Genomic DNA, 16563 nt, shown 5'->3' with positions numbered 1-16563 from the left:
ATATTGCCATGCAGAGAAAAAAAAGCAAAGCAAGAGGGAACATGATGGACCGGTCACGATGCTTCGACTGTCTTCCAATGACCAAAGCACCCATTCCACTCACTTTTCCTAATTTCAATCTCTTTGATCTTCTTTTCTGTTTTCAAATAATTATACTAAATCATTATATGATCAACGATCCTATTAACAATCATTATGTAACACCTCGAAGTTCGGTCTACATAACACCTTTGTCTCCTAAATTCACTCCATATATTCTACTCAGATCAATCTAGACAGAAATCAACTATGTAATCACTCTTACCGAGAGATACTTCATTCTTTAAGTTGATCAATCTGTACCAAAAAACACCTTGCAGTCATTATTTTAAGGGACAAGGGTTAACTTTACAATTTTACATAGGGACAGCATCCAATTAGATTACATCATTGTCTTTGAATGGGTTTCTAGTTAATAACAAAAGCAAAATATTTTTTTAGTTATTTTCTATGGGCATCAGAGTTGATTTTGTACTCTATAGAAATCATATATCAAGAATATACTTCTATTTATAACATGACAATTAAACATTAGTCAAACAATAACGAGTTATATATCTGCGATGACCATCACAAGGCAAAAAAAGTTAAAAGCAAATGTACTAATATATATTTGTGTATGAAACTATATATTGATAATAAATTTAAACCCTAACTAAAGCAAGAAAACAAAAAGAATCATGTCAGTCCCACCCCATATGGAACACAAACCCTAATAATTACATATATAACAATTATTTTCGTATACCCCCACACAAAATATTGTATAAGCATATGCATATATATATATATATATGGACATAAATATATATAAAGGTTCGTACCCACTTTTAATTTTAGCCATCTTCATTCTCACACTCAACCTCCTCCTCTTTCCCTTCATTCTCTTTGTGTTTTTTTCCTTCGATCTGATTCCTCTAGTAGATCTAGTTCCAATATCACCCACCAAGAAAAAAAAAGAGAAGAATATAACTTTACTTTAAGAATTTTGAAGAATAAAATCAAAAGAGAGAGTATAACCATGGTTTTCTCCTCCATCCAAGCTTATCTTGATTCATCCAACTGGCAACAAGTAAGTTCTTTACAATTCCATATATACAAACTTCTTATATATGAGACAAAAAAAAATTGCTTAGTAATTACATGCTAAAATTTGGGAATCAAACTCTTCTTGCTTAGCATGTTCTTGAATATTATTGTTCACTTTCAATAATTCCTTATTCTTTTTTCACATTTGTTTAAATTATTTTAGGCTCCTCCGAGCAATTATAATCAGGGAGGCGCAGGAGCCTCAGCAACCGGAGGTCATGGTCTTCCTCCTCAGCTGCAGCCACAATCCCAGCCGCTGTCTAACGGTAGCGGAGGCAGCGGCTCGATCCGACCAGGATCGATGGTGGACAGAGCAAGACAAGCAAACGTAGCCATGCCCGAAGCAGCACTAAAATGTCCAAGATGCGAATCCACCAACACCAAGTTCTGCTACTTCAACAACTACAGCCTCACTCAGCCACGCCACTTCTGCAAAACCTGCCGGAGATACTGGACACGTGGCGGTGCCCTCCGCAACGTCCCCGTCGGTGGTGGCTGCCGGAGAAACAGGCGAACTAAAAGCAGCAGCAATAACAATAGCAGCACCGCCACTAGCAACAACACAAGCTTCTCCTCCGCTGCCTCAGGGAATGCATCCACCATCAGCGCGATTCTCTCCTCGAACTATGGAGGAACCCATGAGAATATCTTGAGCCAGATTTTGTCTCCAGGTAGGCTAATGAATCCTAGTTATAATCATCATCTAGGAGATCTCACAGATAATACAAAAACAGACAACAACATGAGCTTGTTGAACTATGGAGGATTGAGTCAAGACTTGAGATCAATCCACATGGGAAATCCTGGTGGGTCTCTTATGAGCTGTGTTGATGAGTGGAGAACGGCGTCGCATCATCAGCAGCCGCAGATTTTGGGAGGTGGAAACTTGGAGGACTCTAATCCTAATCCATCTTCAAATGGGTTTTACCCTTGTGAGTCACCGAGGATAACTTCTGCGTCGATCTCATCTGCTTTGGCGTCGCAGTTTTCTTCAGTTAAAGTTGAAGATAATAATCCTTACAAATGGGTTAATGTCAATGGTAATTGCTCTTCCTGGACTGATCTTTCTACGTTCGGCTCTTCTCGTTGAGTTCAACCAACAACAAAAAGAAGAAGAAACTAGAGGGTACTTATTGATGAAAACCCCTAGTTACTAATTATTAGGTTTATTTTATCTTGTTTTACGTTTTTTATTTAGTTTATGGTGTTTACGTCTTCCCTGTTCTCTATATATGGTTCTAGGTACGTAGCTTAAGTTATTAGGTGTGTCTGAGACTGTTCCTATGCTGTATCAGCACTTCCTTTGTTACATTTTGAGTTTGATTACTACTATCTTAATGTCTTAGATGGATATCTATGTATTTGTCAATCGTATTAAAGTCATGATATGTTGAATGAGCTAGTTTTATTTTTCACTAGTATAGTCTAAATATTATATATTGTTCTAAACCTTATTGCTTATTAATTATTAAATTTTACATTGATCAATAACTTCTCTTTACCGGGCTTCCTTACAAGCCAGTCAATTATGTTTAATTAAATAGTAAACCACATTGTTCTCAACCGAACAGCCAAAAATAAAACACTATTTTGGTCTAAAGGTTTCTTCCTGAGTTGATCTCCTCTTTACTCTCGAATTTGAATAAAATATAGAACTGAAAGAAAATTGACCGAAAAGATAAACGAAATATGAATCTTTAACGAGCTAATCAACCTCTTTTCATTAATTATGATATATATTAGATAGAGCTTAATCTCGCCACAAATTGTCTTGAAAGTATCACTAGGACTTGATTCTGAAGGTTCTCACCATAGCTAATAGTACATCTCCAGGTCGACCTCTGTTTGTTTGGAATTTTTATTTAAATATAAAAGTAAGAATATTTTTATGTAAAAACAAAAGTCACCAAGTAATCTGTTAGATGAAATTCTGTGAAAAGAGAGCACTTGAACCACGCAAATTGCCAGTGAGAGACTTGTCATGTGGATGAAGAGAAAGGTTTTAGGAACCAAATCTGAAGACGTAGGCTTGATAGGCAAGGTGAGGTTTGGCGGAAAGATCTTTAGAAAGGAACAATAGACGTGCCCCTATGGATGTTTTAATGTCTCACATAAACATTTTAATGAACCCACTAAGAATATAACATTTCTAATTTTTATGTTTTTAAACGTTTGTGATATAGAATTCAAATTTTTCTGTTCAAAAGATTTCTTTAGAATTGAGATGACGGCTATATTTTCTTACATGTGACTATGAAACATTTGAGAAGGACAGAAGCAGAGAATCAATGTCGGGACGAGAATTTTAATCTTAAGAATGACAATTTGACGCGCTTTGGAACGCGTGTACACAGCTCACTAGGCGACAGATTTGCTTTTTTGTCAGTTTGTGTGGACCTCGTCTTCCATTTTTCACTGTTAAGTGTTAGAAGAGGTCATTCTCAAGCCTCTGCTGATTTGGTCATTATTGGAGTTTCTTCCCTCTTCTTCCATTGTCCCATTTACCGGAGATTACTGGCTACTTTTTTACATCAATTTTTACGTTATAAACGGTAATACATAAACGTTAAAAGAAGATAATTTAGCAAAAAAAGTTTTCACACACTTAACTTTATCTTCTTCTTTTTTTGTCATCCTTTATCTTATTAATTGAATTTATAAATTTAAACAAGATTTTCTTTTGTCAATTGAGAGTAAATTCGAATATGAAACATTATAAAGGAAAACATTCATTTTCTTTTAACAATCTAAACAAGATATAAATAGTTATAACAAGTTTACCAAAAAAATATAGTTATAACAACCATTGGTATTTTGTTTTGGGACCTAAAAGAGGAGGGATTGGTTCACAATGAAAGAAAGGAATCAAAATTAGATGATTGTTCTGCTTTTGCAAGTACCAATGTCTGCTCACCAATATGGAATAAAGCACATTCAAACCTATAAAGCTATGCCACATCATAAAAACCTGTCCGATCTCCTAATAGTCGAGTTATTTTTATTCAAATAGTACTAAACATAATCATCACCATAGTATTCAAAGTTGCCTGTTTTCACTAGTTATCATATTGACATCATCACAATTTGAATTAACTGATAGTAAGCCAGTTTTCCACTAGAATGAAATTAAAATAATTTCAAATTGTTCATAAAATAAAAGAAATGTAAAGGAACGTTAAATCAAGATATATAGGTAATAGGATAGTGTAACTTGTAAGGCAGGGGTACTATATATGATAATATGAGGAATCCTCAACAGAAGAATTGTAGCATGGGGCTCAGAAATCCAAGCTAAATTTTGTCACCTTATAATGTATGTAACTCTGTGCATATGTGCAGGTCTAGCATATATAGACGACGACCAGCATATTTGTGTACTTTGGATACATCAGCCTTCACTTTACAGCATGTATATAACAAAGAAACATTTATATATAATATTAAAATTTGTTTTTTCACAGATACAATTTTTTTTAATCAATACTTTCTTTATAAAAACATTCCCCCAAAACAAAAGCATAATTTTGGAATTTGTATGGTTATATTAAAAAAGCATGAGTTGAAATTGTTCGATGGCAAAGGTGCCTGTTTTATAAGAAATTTATCAACCTTCTGAAACATGCTCTTGCTTTACTGTTTCTTAATATCTTAACACCTGCACTAGGTCCCAAGGGCCCTCCTAGATCAAATAATGAGGTGTGTTATTTAAACTCAAGATCTTGGTCATTAACTAACCGCATGACTTAGAGGTACGTACATAATCACGTCCATTTTGGCCAACGTAAGTGAACTAATCAATCCAACACTAGATGAGACAGCCCACTGATAAATCGAGACTGAAGATAAGACATAAAAAGAGTAGAGATGTTATATTGGTTCCTAAAAGTACTTAAACATCTGATAAAAACATGTCTATCCAAATAATATTTCGAACTTCATTTATACTAATAAAACAAATCCAGTTGCATTTCTTACAAGACAATTACAATATTTTCAATTATTCATAAGGACAACATTAACATCTAGCTATAGAAAATGTGGTACAACCGTACAAGAGAATGTAGGAATCAAATATAAAAGGCTTAATTCAGACCACATCAAGCCAATATTTGAGACCTTACAAAAGATGGCTTGATTTTGACCCGGCCTGTATAGGACTAGTTCCACTAGGTAGGATCAAACCATAATCAAACCATGCTATGGTTTTATGGTTAACCATATGCAGTTTGATCTGGACAAATTAAAATCACATACTGGAACCGATTAACCTTTCTCCTATAAGATTAAAATTATTTTCTGACGGTCTAGACAAGGTTATACTCAATGTCGGCTTTGGGGTAGTGCCCAAGGTGCAAGAGCACAGGGTCCCCACCTTTTCACCGGATTTTTTTTAATAGGGTCTTGTTATAAAAGTAATGGAAAAGTCTGTTTTTATTCATAACATAGAGGTTCCTTATATAGGAGATTACACCGTCATAAATAAATGGAAAGATTACAAATCATAATCTCTTGGTCATGAACCATTCACAATCTGGTTCATAACACTCCCCCTTGGATGACATAATAATTTAGAGCTTGTAATGTGCTTTAATGTTGCCTCATTAAAACCTTACCAGGAAAACCCAATTGGGACAAAACCATGGTGAAGGAAAAAGAGTACAACACACATTACTCCCCCTGATTTGGACATTACTGAAGATCCCTTGGACCTCTCCAATTTTTCGCAATCCGTGGGTGATGAAGATCTTGAGCAGAATATGCTTCGTCCTCGAACATGATAGTTGGTTCTTCTTTACCATCGGCCATGCCACAATCTGATCGAACATATTGAGTCATCAACCTCAAATACACACACACGAAATCTTGGATGATGTTGTTGTGATATGCTTGTACCACCATGTGTAAAACATAACCTGTCTGAAAACAAATCAACAAAACCAAATAACCCTTCTTTGGGCTGGTTAGTATAAAATAAACCAAAATCAATGGCTTATTCATCGTCCTTCTTATGGACCAATCAGATCAGTGTCTAAAACAAGACTTCTGCATCGTCCATCTCAGGACTAAATGGACTTCTTTATCGTCCACCTTTGGATTGAATGGATCAGTGTCCAAAACAAGTGGTCTCACGCCCATGTACTAGATAATTGGTGAGACTGGTCCATATTAAATCTCTTGAGTACCCTTTTCTGTATATACTATTTGATGCACAAGGATTTCATTGTTAATGTACTCAAGCTGTAATCCCAAACAAAACTTTGTTTTCCAAGATCTTTCATCTCAAACACTTTCTTGAGATATTCAACTGTTTGAAAAAATTGTATCCAGAGGTTCCTAGGATATTCATATCATATACTTTGATTATTATCAATATTGTTCTCGAGAATTTGCTGTACTTTCAACTCAGTACCCTCTAGTACTTTCATTATCCAGTGGACCATATAAATATGCAGTCACTACATCAACTTGCTGCAAATCTAATTTTTTCTCTTATATAGCCAGACTTATGAGAAATCTAAAAGTAGTTGCATCCACCACATGGGAGTATGTCTCCTCATAATCTATTACTGGTCTTTGTGAGAATCCTTGTGCAACATCAGCTTTATATCTCACGATTTCTATTCTTCACAAGACCCATTTATATCCACTGGTTTTAACATCATATGGCGTCTTAATCATATGGCCAATACATCGTTCTTCCTTAAACTATTTAACCCCACATTTCCATTCAATCCAATCTGTTCTACGAGTGTGCACTCTTATATTGACGTGGGTTCATGATCCTCGCTTATATTCATAAATTCAAGTGCTACCTTGTATGCAAATAAATCATCTTATGTCGACATTCCTTATTGGTTTCATTATGTTCCAGACATGATATAATCGATTGAGATTCATTATTATCAGGACCTTTAATATTTTGCAGCTTGGCGTCCCAAGCTACATTGTTTGGTACTTGTACCTTAGAGCCGGCCGGCCTTATCTCTATGTCAGGATGGTTTCCTTAGTAACCTCGGATTTGGATTTTGATTATCATTCTCTGCACCTTTCTTTTGTTTCCGAGGATTCTTATCTTTTGGAACCTATTTGGTCTACCACGTTTCATACGTTGTCTAGACTCTGTAGCAACTTGATTGTGTCTCTTTTTGGATATCAAATTCGTTGGTGCTTTACAAGCTGGTTTATATATGACTTAGTCATTCTTTTTCGGGTCAGCAAATGTGTCTGACATTTGATTAGCTAGCTTTATAAATGTATAATCTTTGGACGTCTATTTCACATTCTTTAGTCCGAGGATCTTGCCAAGACATTGATGGTTGATTCCATTCTATTTCTTTTACCATTCTTTTACCAGCTTTATTATTTTTCTCCTCTTGGTCTTAAAATAATCTGTGTACCTGGCCTCAAATATAATCACCCATAGTTGGCTCAAGGTACTTTATTATTGTGGGAAAATCATATCCAACATATATCCCCATCCTTCTTTAGAGGTCCCATCTTAGTTCTTTGTGGTGGAAAAATTAGTACATAGACAACACATCCAAATGTCTTATGATGGGGTATGTCTGACTCTTGGCCCGTTAATAATTGTGATAGGGGATATTTATGCTCACTAAATGGTCTGATGCGTATTAACTTAGGTGCATGTAAATATCGTGTGGCCCAAGGTGTGAATGAGAGTCTTGACCTCATAAGTTATGGTCTTTCAATCAGCTATTTGCGTTTTAAAAGATTTCGGCCAAGCCGTTCTTGGTATGGACATGTATCACAGAATTGTCCACACTTACCACCATGGACATACCATAATCATTTAAACGCTTGGGACATGTATTCACCAGTATTATCTAGACATATAGTCTTTATTATGAAAAAGGGGCTCGTAGCCGTTTTACTGGTGATGGCCTAATGAGTTTCTCTTGTGTACATGCTACACTCGTGAGATTCTTTGGGATAACTCTTCTTATCTTTTAATGTGTGTCTTTTGAATATCAATTTTTGCATCATGTTTGGACCAGGATGGCCAATCCGGCCGTGCCATAAAGTGTATATTTTCACAGGCTTTTAGCCTCTATAATACTGATCTATGCATAGTCTAGGTCAGTAGAGAATGCATGTATAGTCTTTAGGACTTATTATGGTCTTGGGCGATTTTATACATATATCTGAAGGAACTCTTTGTTTCCTTCGCCCATTGTTTCAATATGGAAACCATTCATTCTTATATCTTTAAAACTCAATAAGTTGCTCTTGCTCTTAGAGCTGGGTGAATATAAGGCATCACTGATTTCTAGATGCATACCCTTAGGCAATAATATATTAGCCTAGCCATAGTCTTCTTTCAGACTGGCGATACCTGCTTTATTACTTATATTGGCGTTTTTCAGTGTACTCATATAGAAAAATCATTCATCCATTTAATCTAAGCAGACAATGTAATAGAAATAAATTCAAAGAGATAAAAATCAGAGAAAGCATACAAGCAAAACAATCACACAAGTTTGATGTCAAAATTAGATTATCAACTTGGTTCTTTTAGGCAATCATAAGTCTCATATTCCATAAGATCATCTTGATCATGTTTGAAATTATTTTTACCATCTTTATAGACCAAGTGGGTTTCAGGATTCTTTCCTTTCAGACTCTCTTTGATAGAGGTCACAAAAATGTTTGGGAGTCCTTCATATCTTAGCCCAATGGTTCTCCATTCCACATCTATGGCACACTGATTTGGTCGAGCTTTGTGGTTTAAAGGATATACCACGGCCACTGCCTTGACCATGGCTCAAATTGGGTTGGTACCCACGGCCTCTGCCATAGTGATTCCCACGGCCAAATGTGTTATAGTGGCCATGGCCACGTCCTTTCCACCCTCCACAGCCATGACCGTGTGGTCTATCATTCTGGACGTGGTTACCTTTTTTTTTTCTTCTGCGGCATTATTGGTATCAGGTAATGGGGTTAATCCAGGAGGTCTCAATTCACTGTTTCTCATCAGTAATCCATTATTTTGCCCAGCTAGCAATAGACTCATCCACAGACTTATAGTCCTGGATTCTGGGCTTCCTCTAATCAAATAGGGTCTTTGGTAATAACATCGTTCTTTGGTGATCATATCTCGATTTTTAACTATGTTCAAAGGTCTAGAGGATTCTCTATAGTGAGATACTGATCTTTGAGACTCTTAATAAGATGATGGCTAATAATTAATATTTCTCTGTATCAATCTTTCTCATTGGCATTATTGCCTTCTATGATACATTCACCAAGTCTTTTTGACTTTAGGATAATCTTTGTATCCAATGCCCACCGTAAATAATTATCTCCAGAGAGATTTAGGGCAGCAAAATCCAGGTTGATTTTCGACATCTCAAATCATATATCACTCAATATTTAGGTATAATTTTCATGCGGCTTTACTCTTAAAAACAATCAATTCGGATTTCAATCTTGTGAGGACAATGAGACTATCAATCTTAAAGGCATTTAATCAATCAGTCAATTTCTAGCAAGTTTCAGCAATACTATTTCTATGTGCTCATAATATTATGGTTTATCAAGACTAGCAAAAACGGATTCAATTAATCATGCAATTAGGGTTTAACAATCAATGGATTTTAGCAAGACTAGTAAAAAGATTTATTAATCACTCAATCAGTTTCAAGGCTGATTTTAGCAATACTAGAATATAGATTTCAAGCATGAATTTCAATGAATCAGTTTCAAAACTGATTTTAGCAATAATAGAATATAGATTTCAAGCATGAATTTCAATGAATCAGTTTCAAGGCCGATTGGTATTTAGCATAAACCATGTGTAAATAATTTATCTAGTATCTGAATTTATCAAACCTCAAAAACATATAATCAAATCAATCAAATTAATCGAACTTAGCATACAATCTTAAACCTCAAGACGTTAGATTTTATCATGAATCTATCAATCTAGCATACAGATTCTCAATTCTCAAAGACATCCAAATCAGATCAATATAACCTATCATACGGATTATTTAGGGTTTCTATTTAAAACAGATCATATTACAAAACTATCAATCCTAGCAGATGATATTAAACCTCAAGAAACATGCAATCAGATCATTCAGATTTTAAACAAGTAAACCTCAATCAATCTATCAACTTATCGGATTATATAAGCAAAGCAAGCTAGCAACCTATCGGATTCAATCAATGTTTTAACAGGCTGGTCGGTTTAAACAATTTTAAATCAGATGAACAATTAACCAAGCAGGATGAGAAAATAAATCTATCAATTTAACTGTCAAACAATTCTAGCAACATAGCATCAAATTCAATCAGATTTAAAACCTAAATGATCAAAACCGAAAACAGTTTTGATTTCAAAATATTCGATTAGGGTTTTAATATGTGATTTGATAATTATAGTATAATTAATTCTGATACTTATATTATTTAGGGTTTACAGATATAGGGTTAGGGTTTATCGGATTTTAACTTGTAAAAACCGATTTGGGGTTTTAATCATGTAGGAACATGACTTAGGGTTTGGGGTATCGAACTTTTAGAGCTTCGATTTACTCAATTAGGATTTTTGATCTATTACCCTATGGTTTTGATTCATAAAGATTAGGGTTTTAGGGTTTCATTCTTTATCAATCAATCCATGTTCGATTATGGGTTCTTAGGTTTTGAATTACCTTTTAACCTTAGATGATTGTTGAATCGGACCACCAAAGGAGTTGAGCCGCGAGCTGGACACGAACGGGACGCGAGCTGGAATGGATCGAGTCGCTTTTATCGGGTTGCGGACGTCCTTTGTTGCTTGATCGAGAACGACTTGATCGTCGGACGCGAGCTGTCTGATGCTGTCGCGAACGAGGAAGAGGTCGCATGCTGAAGCTGCTCTCGGGTCGCGAACGTCTGAGCTAGGATCAGGAACGCCTTGGGCTGAAGCTGATCGGGGACGCGAGCTGGAACAGATACGGGAACAAGAGATGCGATCGGGGTTTAGGGTTCGTCGGATCGCCGGCTAGGGTTAGGGTTTTAGGGTTTTTCGATTTGGGTATTAGCTTAGGGATTTAGAGTTTCGTGCTTATAACATGTTATAAAAGTAATGGAAAAGTCTATCTTTATTCATAACATAGAGGTTCCTTATATAGGAGATTACACCGTCATAGATAAATAGAAAAATTACAAATCATAATCTTTTGGTTATGAGTCATCTACAATCTGAATCTGGTTCATAACAGGTCTTCCAAGTTTTTTTAAAATCAAGGGCCCAATTTATAAAATCAACCATTAACCTAGGATAAATTTTTTTTTATGGCACAAGGTCCACTAACGTTTTGAACCGGGCCTGGTTATACTAAACTTGTTCTACCAATGGAGATGAGAGGAATATTGTATTATAGTTTCTGATTCTCAGAAAAAGAAAAATCATGCGCAGCATTTGCATTTCTATATCAAAACTGCATCTTATTGGTACCGGCGCTTTGTAGTGGAGTTATTTTGTGGCTTGTAGTTGTAGATAAGGATAATTGTGGGGGGATTAGAAAATAGCATTTATAGTATGTAGATGCCACAAGATTCCAAACGATATCCTAAAGATTAAACTGAACTTTTTCGTAACAAGAAAAGTTTATAAAAAATTTTGTTCACAATCTCTTCATGTCGGGAACAAAACATTTTAAATTGAATTAAATTTCTTTATCTACCACCGGAGTTGAACATGACTACATGGAAATATACTTACTTTCGTTCATAAATAAATAAAAAATACAAAAGGATCTAGAGTCTCTATCATCTTTTAGGTGTTTGCAATTGATCGATGTATATAAAGTGGTGAAGGGATTATAATCTCTTAGAAGCATTACCCTGTCACGTTTCTTCCTCGCGGCGTCATCAAACACACACGTTCTTCAATTTTAGACCAAAGATTCCTGATTAGCCAGCCATACACTTTAAAAAAATACACCAACGTATATCCATATTTTACATAATCATGCATGCTTATATGGAAAATCCCTTTGATTCTACCTATATACTAAAAGCAATAAGAATTCTGAACCAGAAGCTCATATCAACTAACTTTAGGACATGTAATCCACATCAGCCGAGTTCTTTTTTTTTGTGCACCCATCACCCGAGTTCTTTTTTTTTGTGCACCCATCACCCGAGTTCAAATACCAGAAAGATGTAATGAAAACATCCGTTTACAATCCATGCTCTTCTTGGTAAATATTATGTGTGAGTGAAAATTATTCGATAACAAGAGCTAAGTAGAAACATAATGTGTGTGCATTAAAGTGAATGGATCTTAAGAAACTAGCTTGGTCTATTTTACTTCTGTTGTTTCAGTAGAAACATAAGTGCGTGCAACATGTAGAAATAGTAAGGGGAGTGTATTCAATTGAAATTTTTAGGTGATTTGTGTCAAAATGACAAATCCACTATTATTGAAACATGAATTTTAAAAACTCATTTAAAATCTAATATTATTGAACTTGACATTTTATAAAGTACTTTGAAATCCACTGTTAATATTTTAAGTTGTAGAATTTTAAAGTTTTCAAGTGATTTTAAAAAAATTCTCTACAATTACTTAAAATCATTTAAATCCTCATTAAAAATCAAATCATCTCAAATTTTAGATTGAATACATCCCCTAAACTGCGACAAATAAAGTCGTTTTGGTTATTATTTGGGCTACTGATTATCAGGCTTAATTTAACCAAGGAGGGAGTAAAACAATTGCACGAAAGTAACAAGTTTGAAAAGCTTAATAGAACAGAGTGAAGCAAACATTAAATCCATATTTCTAACAAAACACAACACAAAGGTCTTTTGAGAATATAAAGCTGATTAGCAAGAGCGAACAAAAAGACTTAATACTCCAATAACATAGAAGACTTAAAATGTTTATTTCTTCTTCTCAGTAACACCACCACCACCAGACCTACAAGACAAAAACCAACCAAAGTTCAGTAAACTAAGCAAAATAATATAGACACAACTAAATATCTTGGAGAAATGAAAAGACGACAAAAAAAAACAAGAATCAAATGGTTGGGGGTTGAATAGTATACCTCATCTTGCGGAGAACACTAGACATCTCCTCTCTCTTTCGCTTGGCTCTCTTGTGGGTACCCAACTTCCTCTTAGCGACCTTGAGAGCCCTCTTGTCTTTACCAACCTTGAGAAGCTCAGTGATTCTCTTCTCGTAAGGAGCAAAGCCAGCAACCTCCCTGATCAGTGATCTGATGAACAACGTCCTCTTGCTCGTTTTCTACAAAGATCCAAAACGTACACCTCAATACAACATCATTTCTCAATGACTATGTGGAATCTAACTAATATTCTATCAAAACTATGATTCAGTCAAAACTAAGCAAATCATTCAGACAAGACATTATTTGTCTGAAAGAGTAGGAGATGGAGAGATGCATACCCCTTTGCGAGAGTTGGGACGAGGAGCTAACTCACGTCTGGTGACGACGTGACCTTTGTTCAGACCAACGAACAGACCAGTCTTCACTTGAGGTGTTGCCATTTTTCTCTCTCTGCAGCCGCTAAAAACACTTAAGAGAAAGGCAAATTTATTATATACTGCGACAAATTGGAAAACCCTAGCATTTTATTATAAGTGGGCCTAATTATTTATTGGGCTATAGATTTTTCTAAGATAGTGGGCCTAAGTATTTATCGAGCTTCTTAGATTATATTTGGGTAACATTAGAACCGATTTGATATATGATGGGATAAGCCACAGGTCCAAATAAGCTTTTATAATTAACTGGATTCGGCTGTGCGTTGCAACATGCTTTATTTAATATTTTAATTTAATAAGGAATATTAAATTATTATTTTATTATTGTTTTAAAATTGTTTTTGCATATGTTATGTGAAATTTATTTTATAGTTAAAAACTCGTTTTTACACATAAGTTTAAGTGAATATTTGTTAGAGCTAGAAAAAACATCCAAACGTAAAAATTTAAACTTGATCCAACCCAAAATAATAATTATAATGAAATAAAAAGGAATTTGGAAGTTAAATAAGGCCAAGAAGCAATGTCAACATTATACACTTTCTTATGTACTAATTTAATGTTTTATTAAACTTATATGATGTTAAATAATTTTCTTGATTCATTATTTATTAATGATATATTTTTATAATAACATTTTAATTAAAATGAATTAAATAGGTATGTTTACTTTTGTTATGAATTTTTTTTAAAAATGAAAAATTATATTTTATAAATCTCGTTTTTATTTATAATTAAAAAAAAAAACTATCAGATACTTTTTTATATTTTTGTTTAGGATTTTAGAAAAAGAAAAGTATTTTTTTTTGATGATCCTGGTATCTTGAGCCTCGAGAAGATCCGACTAGCGCCAATGACCATCCTCCGTAGCTTAGCCGGAGAGCCCGACGAGTCATCCAGGAGGGCTGGTGATCACCCCATGTAAATCCCACAAGTGGCCACACGTTAGCAGGCTTCTCCGTATTGGGCTCGAAGGTCCCTCAAGATAATCACCTCCCAGCGGCACTCGAATCCATGACTTCCCAGGTTGAGTTTAACCACTGGACCACTACCACGTGGTTAAAAGAAAAGTATTATCATATACACTTTTACAATTATCTCATGTTTAGAATTTCATAAAAATCTTATTGCTATCAAATAATTATTTCTAGTTACTCTTAAATAATTTTAAAATTATGATTTTTACACTTTATATCAATACTATTTTTACACTTTGTTTTTTAATTAAATAATTTTTAGTATCATGTTCAATTTTTCATCATCAAATTCTCTTTTAAAATATACTATCAACTTCTTACAATTCTCTTTTGGTTAGGAATTAAAAAATATGATACAAATCTCTTTTGTTTAGGATTTTTTTTTAAAGGAAAAGAACTATCAAATATATTTTTTACAGTTTTAGGGTGTTAGAAAAGAAAATTAAAATTGCATAATCTTTTATAATTATTTTTTCTAGGATTTAGAAAATAAAAATACTATCAAATAATTGTTTCCAGCAAATATTAACCTTTTTTTTTCAAAATTCATTTTTTCAATATCACTAGTATTTTTAATCAAATATTTTCAGTATCATATTTATCATTAAATTTTAAAAGTAAAAATTACTTTTACAATTCTATTTGGTCATGATTTAAAAAGGAAAAAAAAATCTTATTTGGTTAGGATGAAAAGAGGAAAAAATTATTTTTCAGATTTCTTTTATTTAGGATTTTAGGAAAAAAAAGTTATTTTCACATAATGATATGTTTTTATTGATACATACACAATTTATTTATTTTTTGTACAAATGTTACAATCATACGAGATGAAATATTTGAAGTTATTTTTGGTTTATATTTTTTTAACAGAAAATTATCTATTAAAAAGAAAAGTTAGTTATTTATAAGAAATAAATTACTTTTAATTTTTGAAAAAAGTAAAATTGCTACTATAATTCGTTTTTGTTTAAGATTTTTACACAAGTAATATATTTCAATAAAAATTATGTTTAGTTAACTATATATTGTGTCTTATACATACAAACATATATTCTTCATATTCACACATATTCACACATACTTATGTACGGCAAAAACATCATAATTAAAAAAAACTTGTGTAAGCAAAATGATAAAAAAATTGAGTTGTGTAAAGAACTTAAAAGAAAATAATCAGATAATATTTTTCTTGTAAATACTATTTTTTTGTGAAAATAATATGAGGAAACTTAAACAAAAATATAGATGTGAAAATAATATTTATTTTGGTTTATATTTTTGTAGCATACATTTATCTGTTTTTTTTTTTTTTTTTGACAACATCAACTAAAAAACTAACTAGAAACTCCAACCGGTCTAGCAAGCCAAATCGGTGGGATTGAATCGACATAAAGCAAAGCTGAAGGAGAACTCCTCGCACCGCGTGCAAGCTTGTCCGCCAAGGTATTTTTTGCTCTAAGGATATGTCTGATCCGGAAGTGAGGGAATAAAGTCTTACTGCGATTGAATTCTTCTATATGTGTAGAGAAAGCAGGCCATTCATCAGGTGTCGACACCATCTTCACCAGCTGAGAACAATCCGTTGCAAACACTACATCAGAAAATTGGAGGGTCTTCATGCATTCCATTGCCCAGATTAGTGCTTCAAACTCAGCATGCAAGGGTGACAAACTTCTACGAAGATTCATTGCCCCCATCATGACATCAGTCGATCCACTCTTTCTGCAAAACCAACCTTGTCCCGTAAATATGTCTTCCTTTTTCCAAGCTCCGTCAATATAACAAACTCTAGAAACATCCAGGTCTAAATCCGCAGATTGTTGTAAACTCCCATTATAAGAATTCTCCCTAGGGCCATTCACGGTTAACTGTGCCTCCATCCATATCTTACTTTCCACCTCGGCCAACCGCAATATTTCTTGTGGATTGCCA

At 34.0% G+C, this 16563-nt stretch overlaps 2 protein-coding genes across 2 annotated transcripts; one reads left to right on the top strand and one right to left on the bottom strand.

Moving 5' to 3' along the window:
• The first annotated feature begins 843 nt into the window (after nucleotides 1-843).
• On the top strand, nucleotides 844-2546 carry LOC106394695 (dof zinc finger protein DOF2.4). Its single transcript, XM_013835265.3, has 2 exons — nucleotides 844-1111; nucleotides 1292-2546. The coding sequence occupies exons 1-2, from the start codon at nucleotides 1061-1063 to the stop codon at nucleotides 2216-2218; spliced, it is 978 nt and encodes a 325-aa protein (XP_013690719.2). The 5' UTR covers nucleotides 844-1060; the 3' UTR covers nucleotides 2219-2546.
• Nucleotides 2547-12869: 10323 nt separating this feature from the next.
• On the bottom strand, nucleotides 12870-13745 carry LOC106390234 (60S ribosomal protein L36-2-like). Its single transcript, XM_013830653.3, has 3 exons — nucleotides 13556-13745; nucleotides 13194-13393; nucleotides 12870-13063 (listed from the first exon to the last, which is right to left on the bottom strand). The coding sequence occupies exons 1-3, from the start codon at nucleotides 13655-13657 to the stop codon at nucleotides 13027-13029; spliced, it is 339 nt and encodes a 112-aa protein (XP_013686107.1). The 5' UTR covers nucleotides 13658-13745; the 3' UTR covers nucleotides 12870-13026.
• Nucleotides 13746-16563: the final 2818 nt, after the last annotated feature.

This window comes from Brassica napus, chromosome C4 (genome assembly GCF_020379485.1).
Source record: "Brassica napus cultivar Da-Ae chromosome C4, Da-Ae, whole genome shotgun sequence".
Taxonomy (NCBI): domain Eukaryota; kingdom Viridiplantae; phylum Streptophyta; class Magnoliopsida; order Brassicales; family Brassicaceae; genus Brassica; species Brassica napus.
The sequence above is the reverse complement of the archived record's forward strand: the minus strand, read 5'-3'. Positions and strand labels throughout refer to the sequence as shown.

Bases quoted from the DNA above. Each gene is read 5' to 3' on its own strand.
- LOC106394695 (XM_013835265.3), top strand. From the start codon at position 1,061: ATGGTTTTCTCCTCCATCCAAGCTTATCTTGATTCATCCAACTGGCAA. The intron at 1,112-1,291 runs GTAAGTTCTTTA...AAATTATTTTAG, and splicing joins ATTCATCCAACTGGCAACAA to GCTCCTCCGAGCAATTATAA.
- LOC106390234 (XM_013830653.3), bottom strand. From the start codon at position 13,657: ATGGCAACACCTCAAGTGAAGACTGGTCTGTTCGTTGGTCTGAACAAA. The intron at 13,394-13,555 runs GTATGCATCTCT...GGATCTTTGTAG, and splicing joins GTCCCAACTCTCGCAAAGGG to AAAACGAGCAAGAGGACGTT. The intron at 13,064-13,193 runs GTATACTATTCA...TTTGTCTTGTAG, and splicing joins AGTGTTCTCCGCAAGATGAG to GTCTGGTGGTGGTGGTGTTA.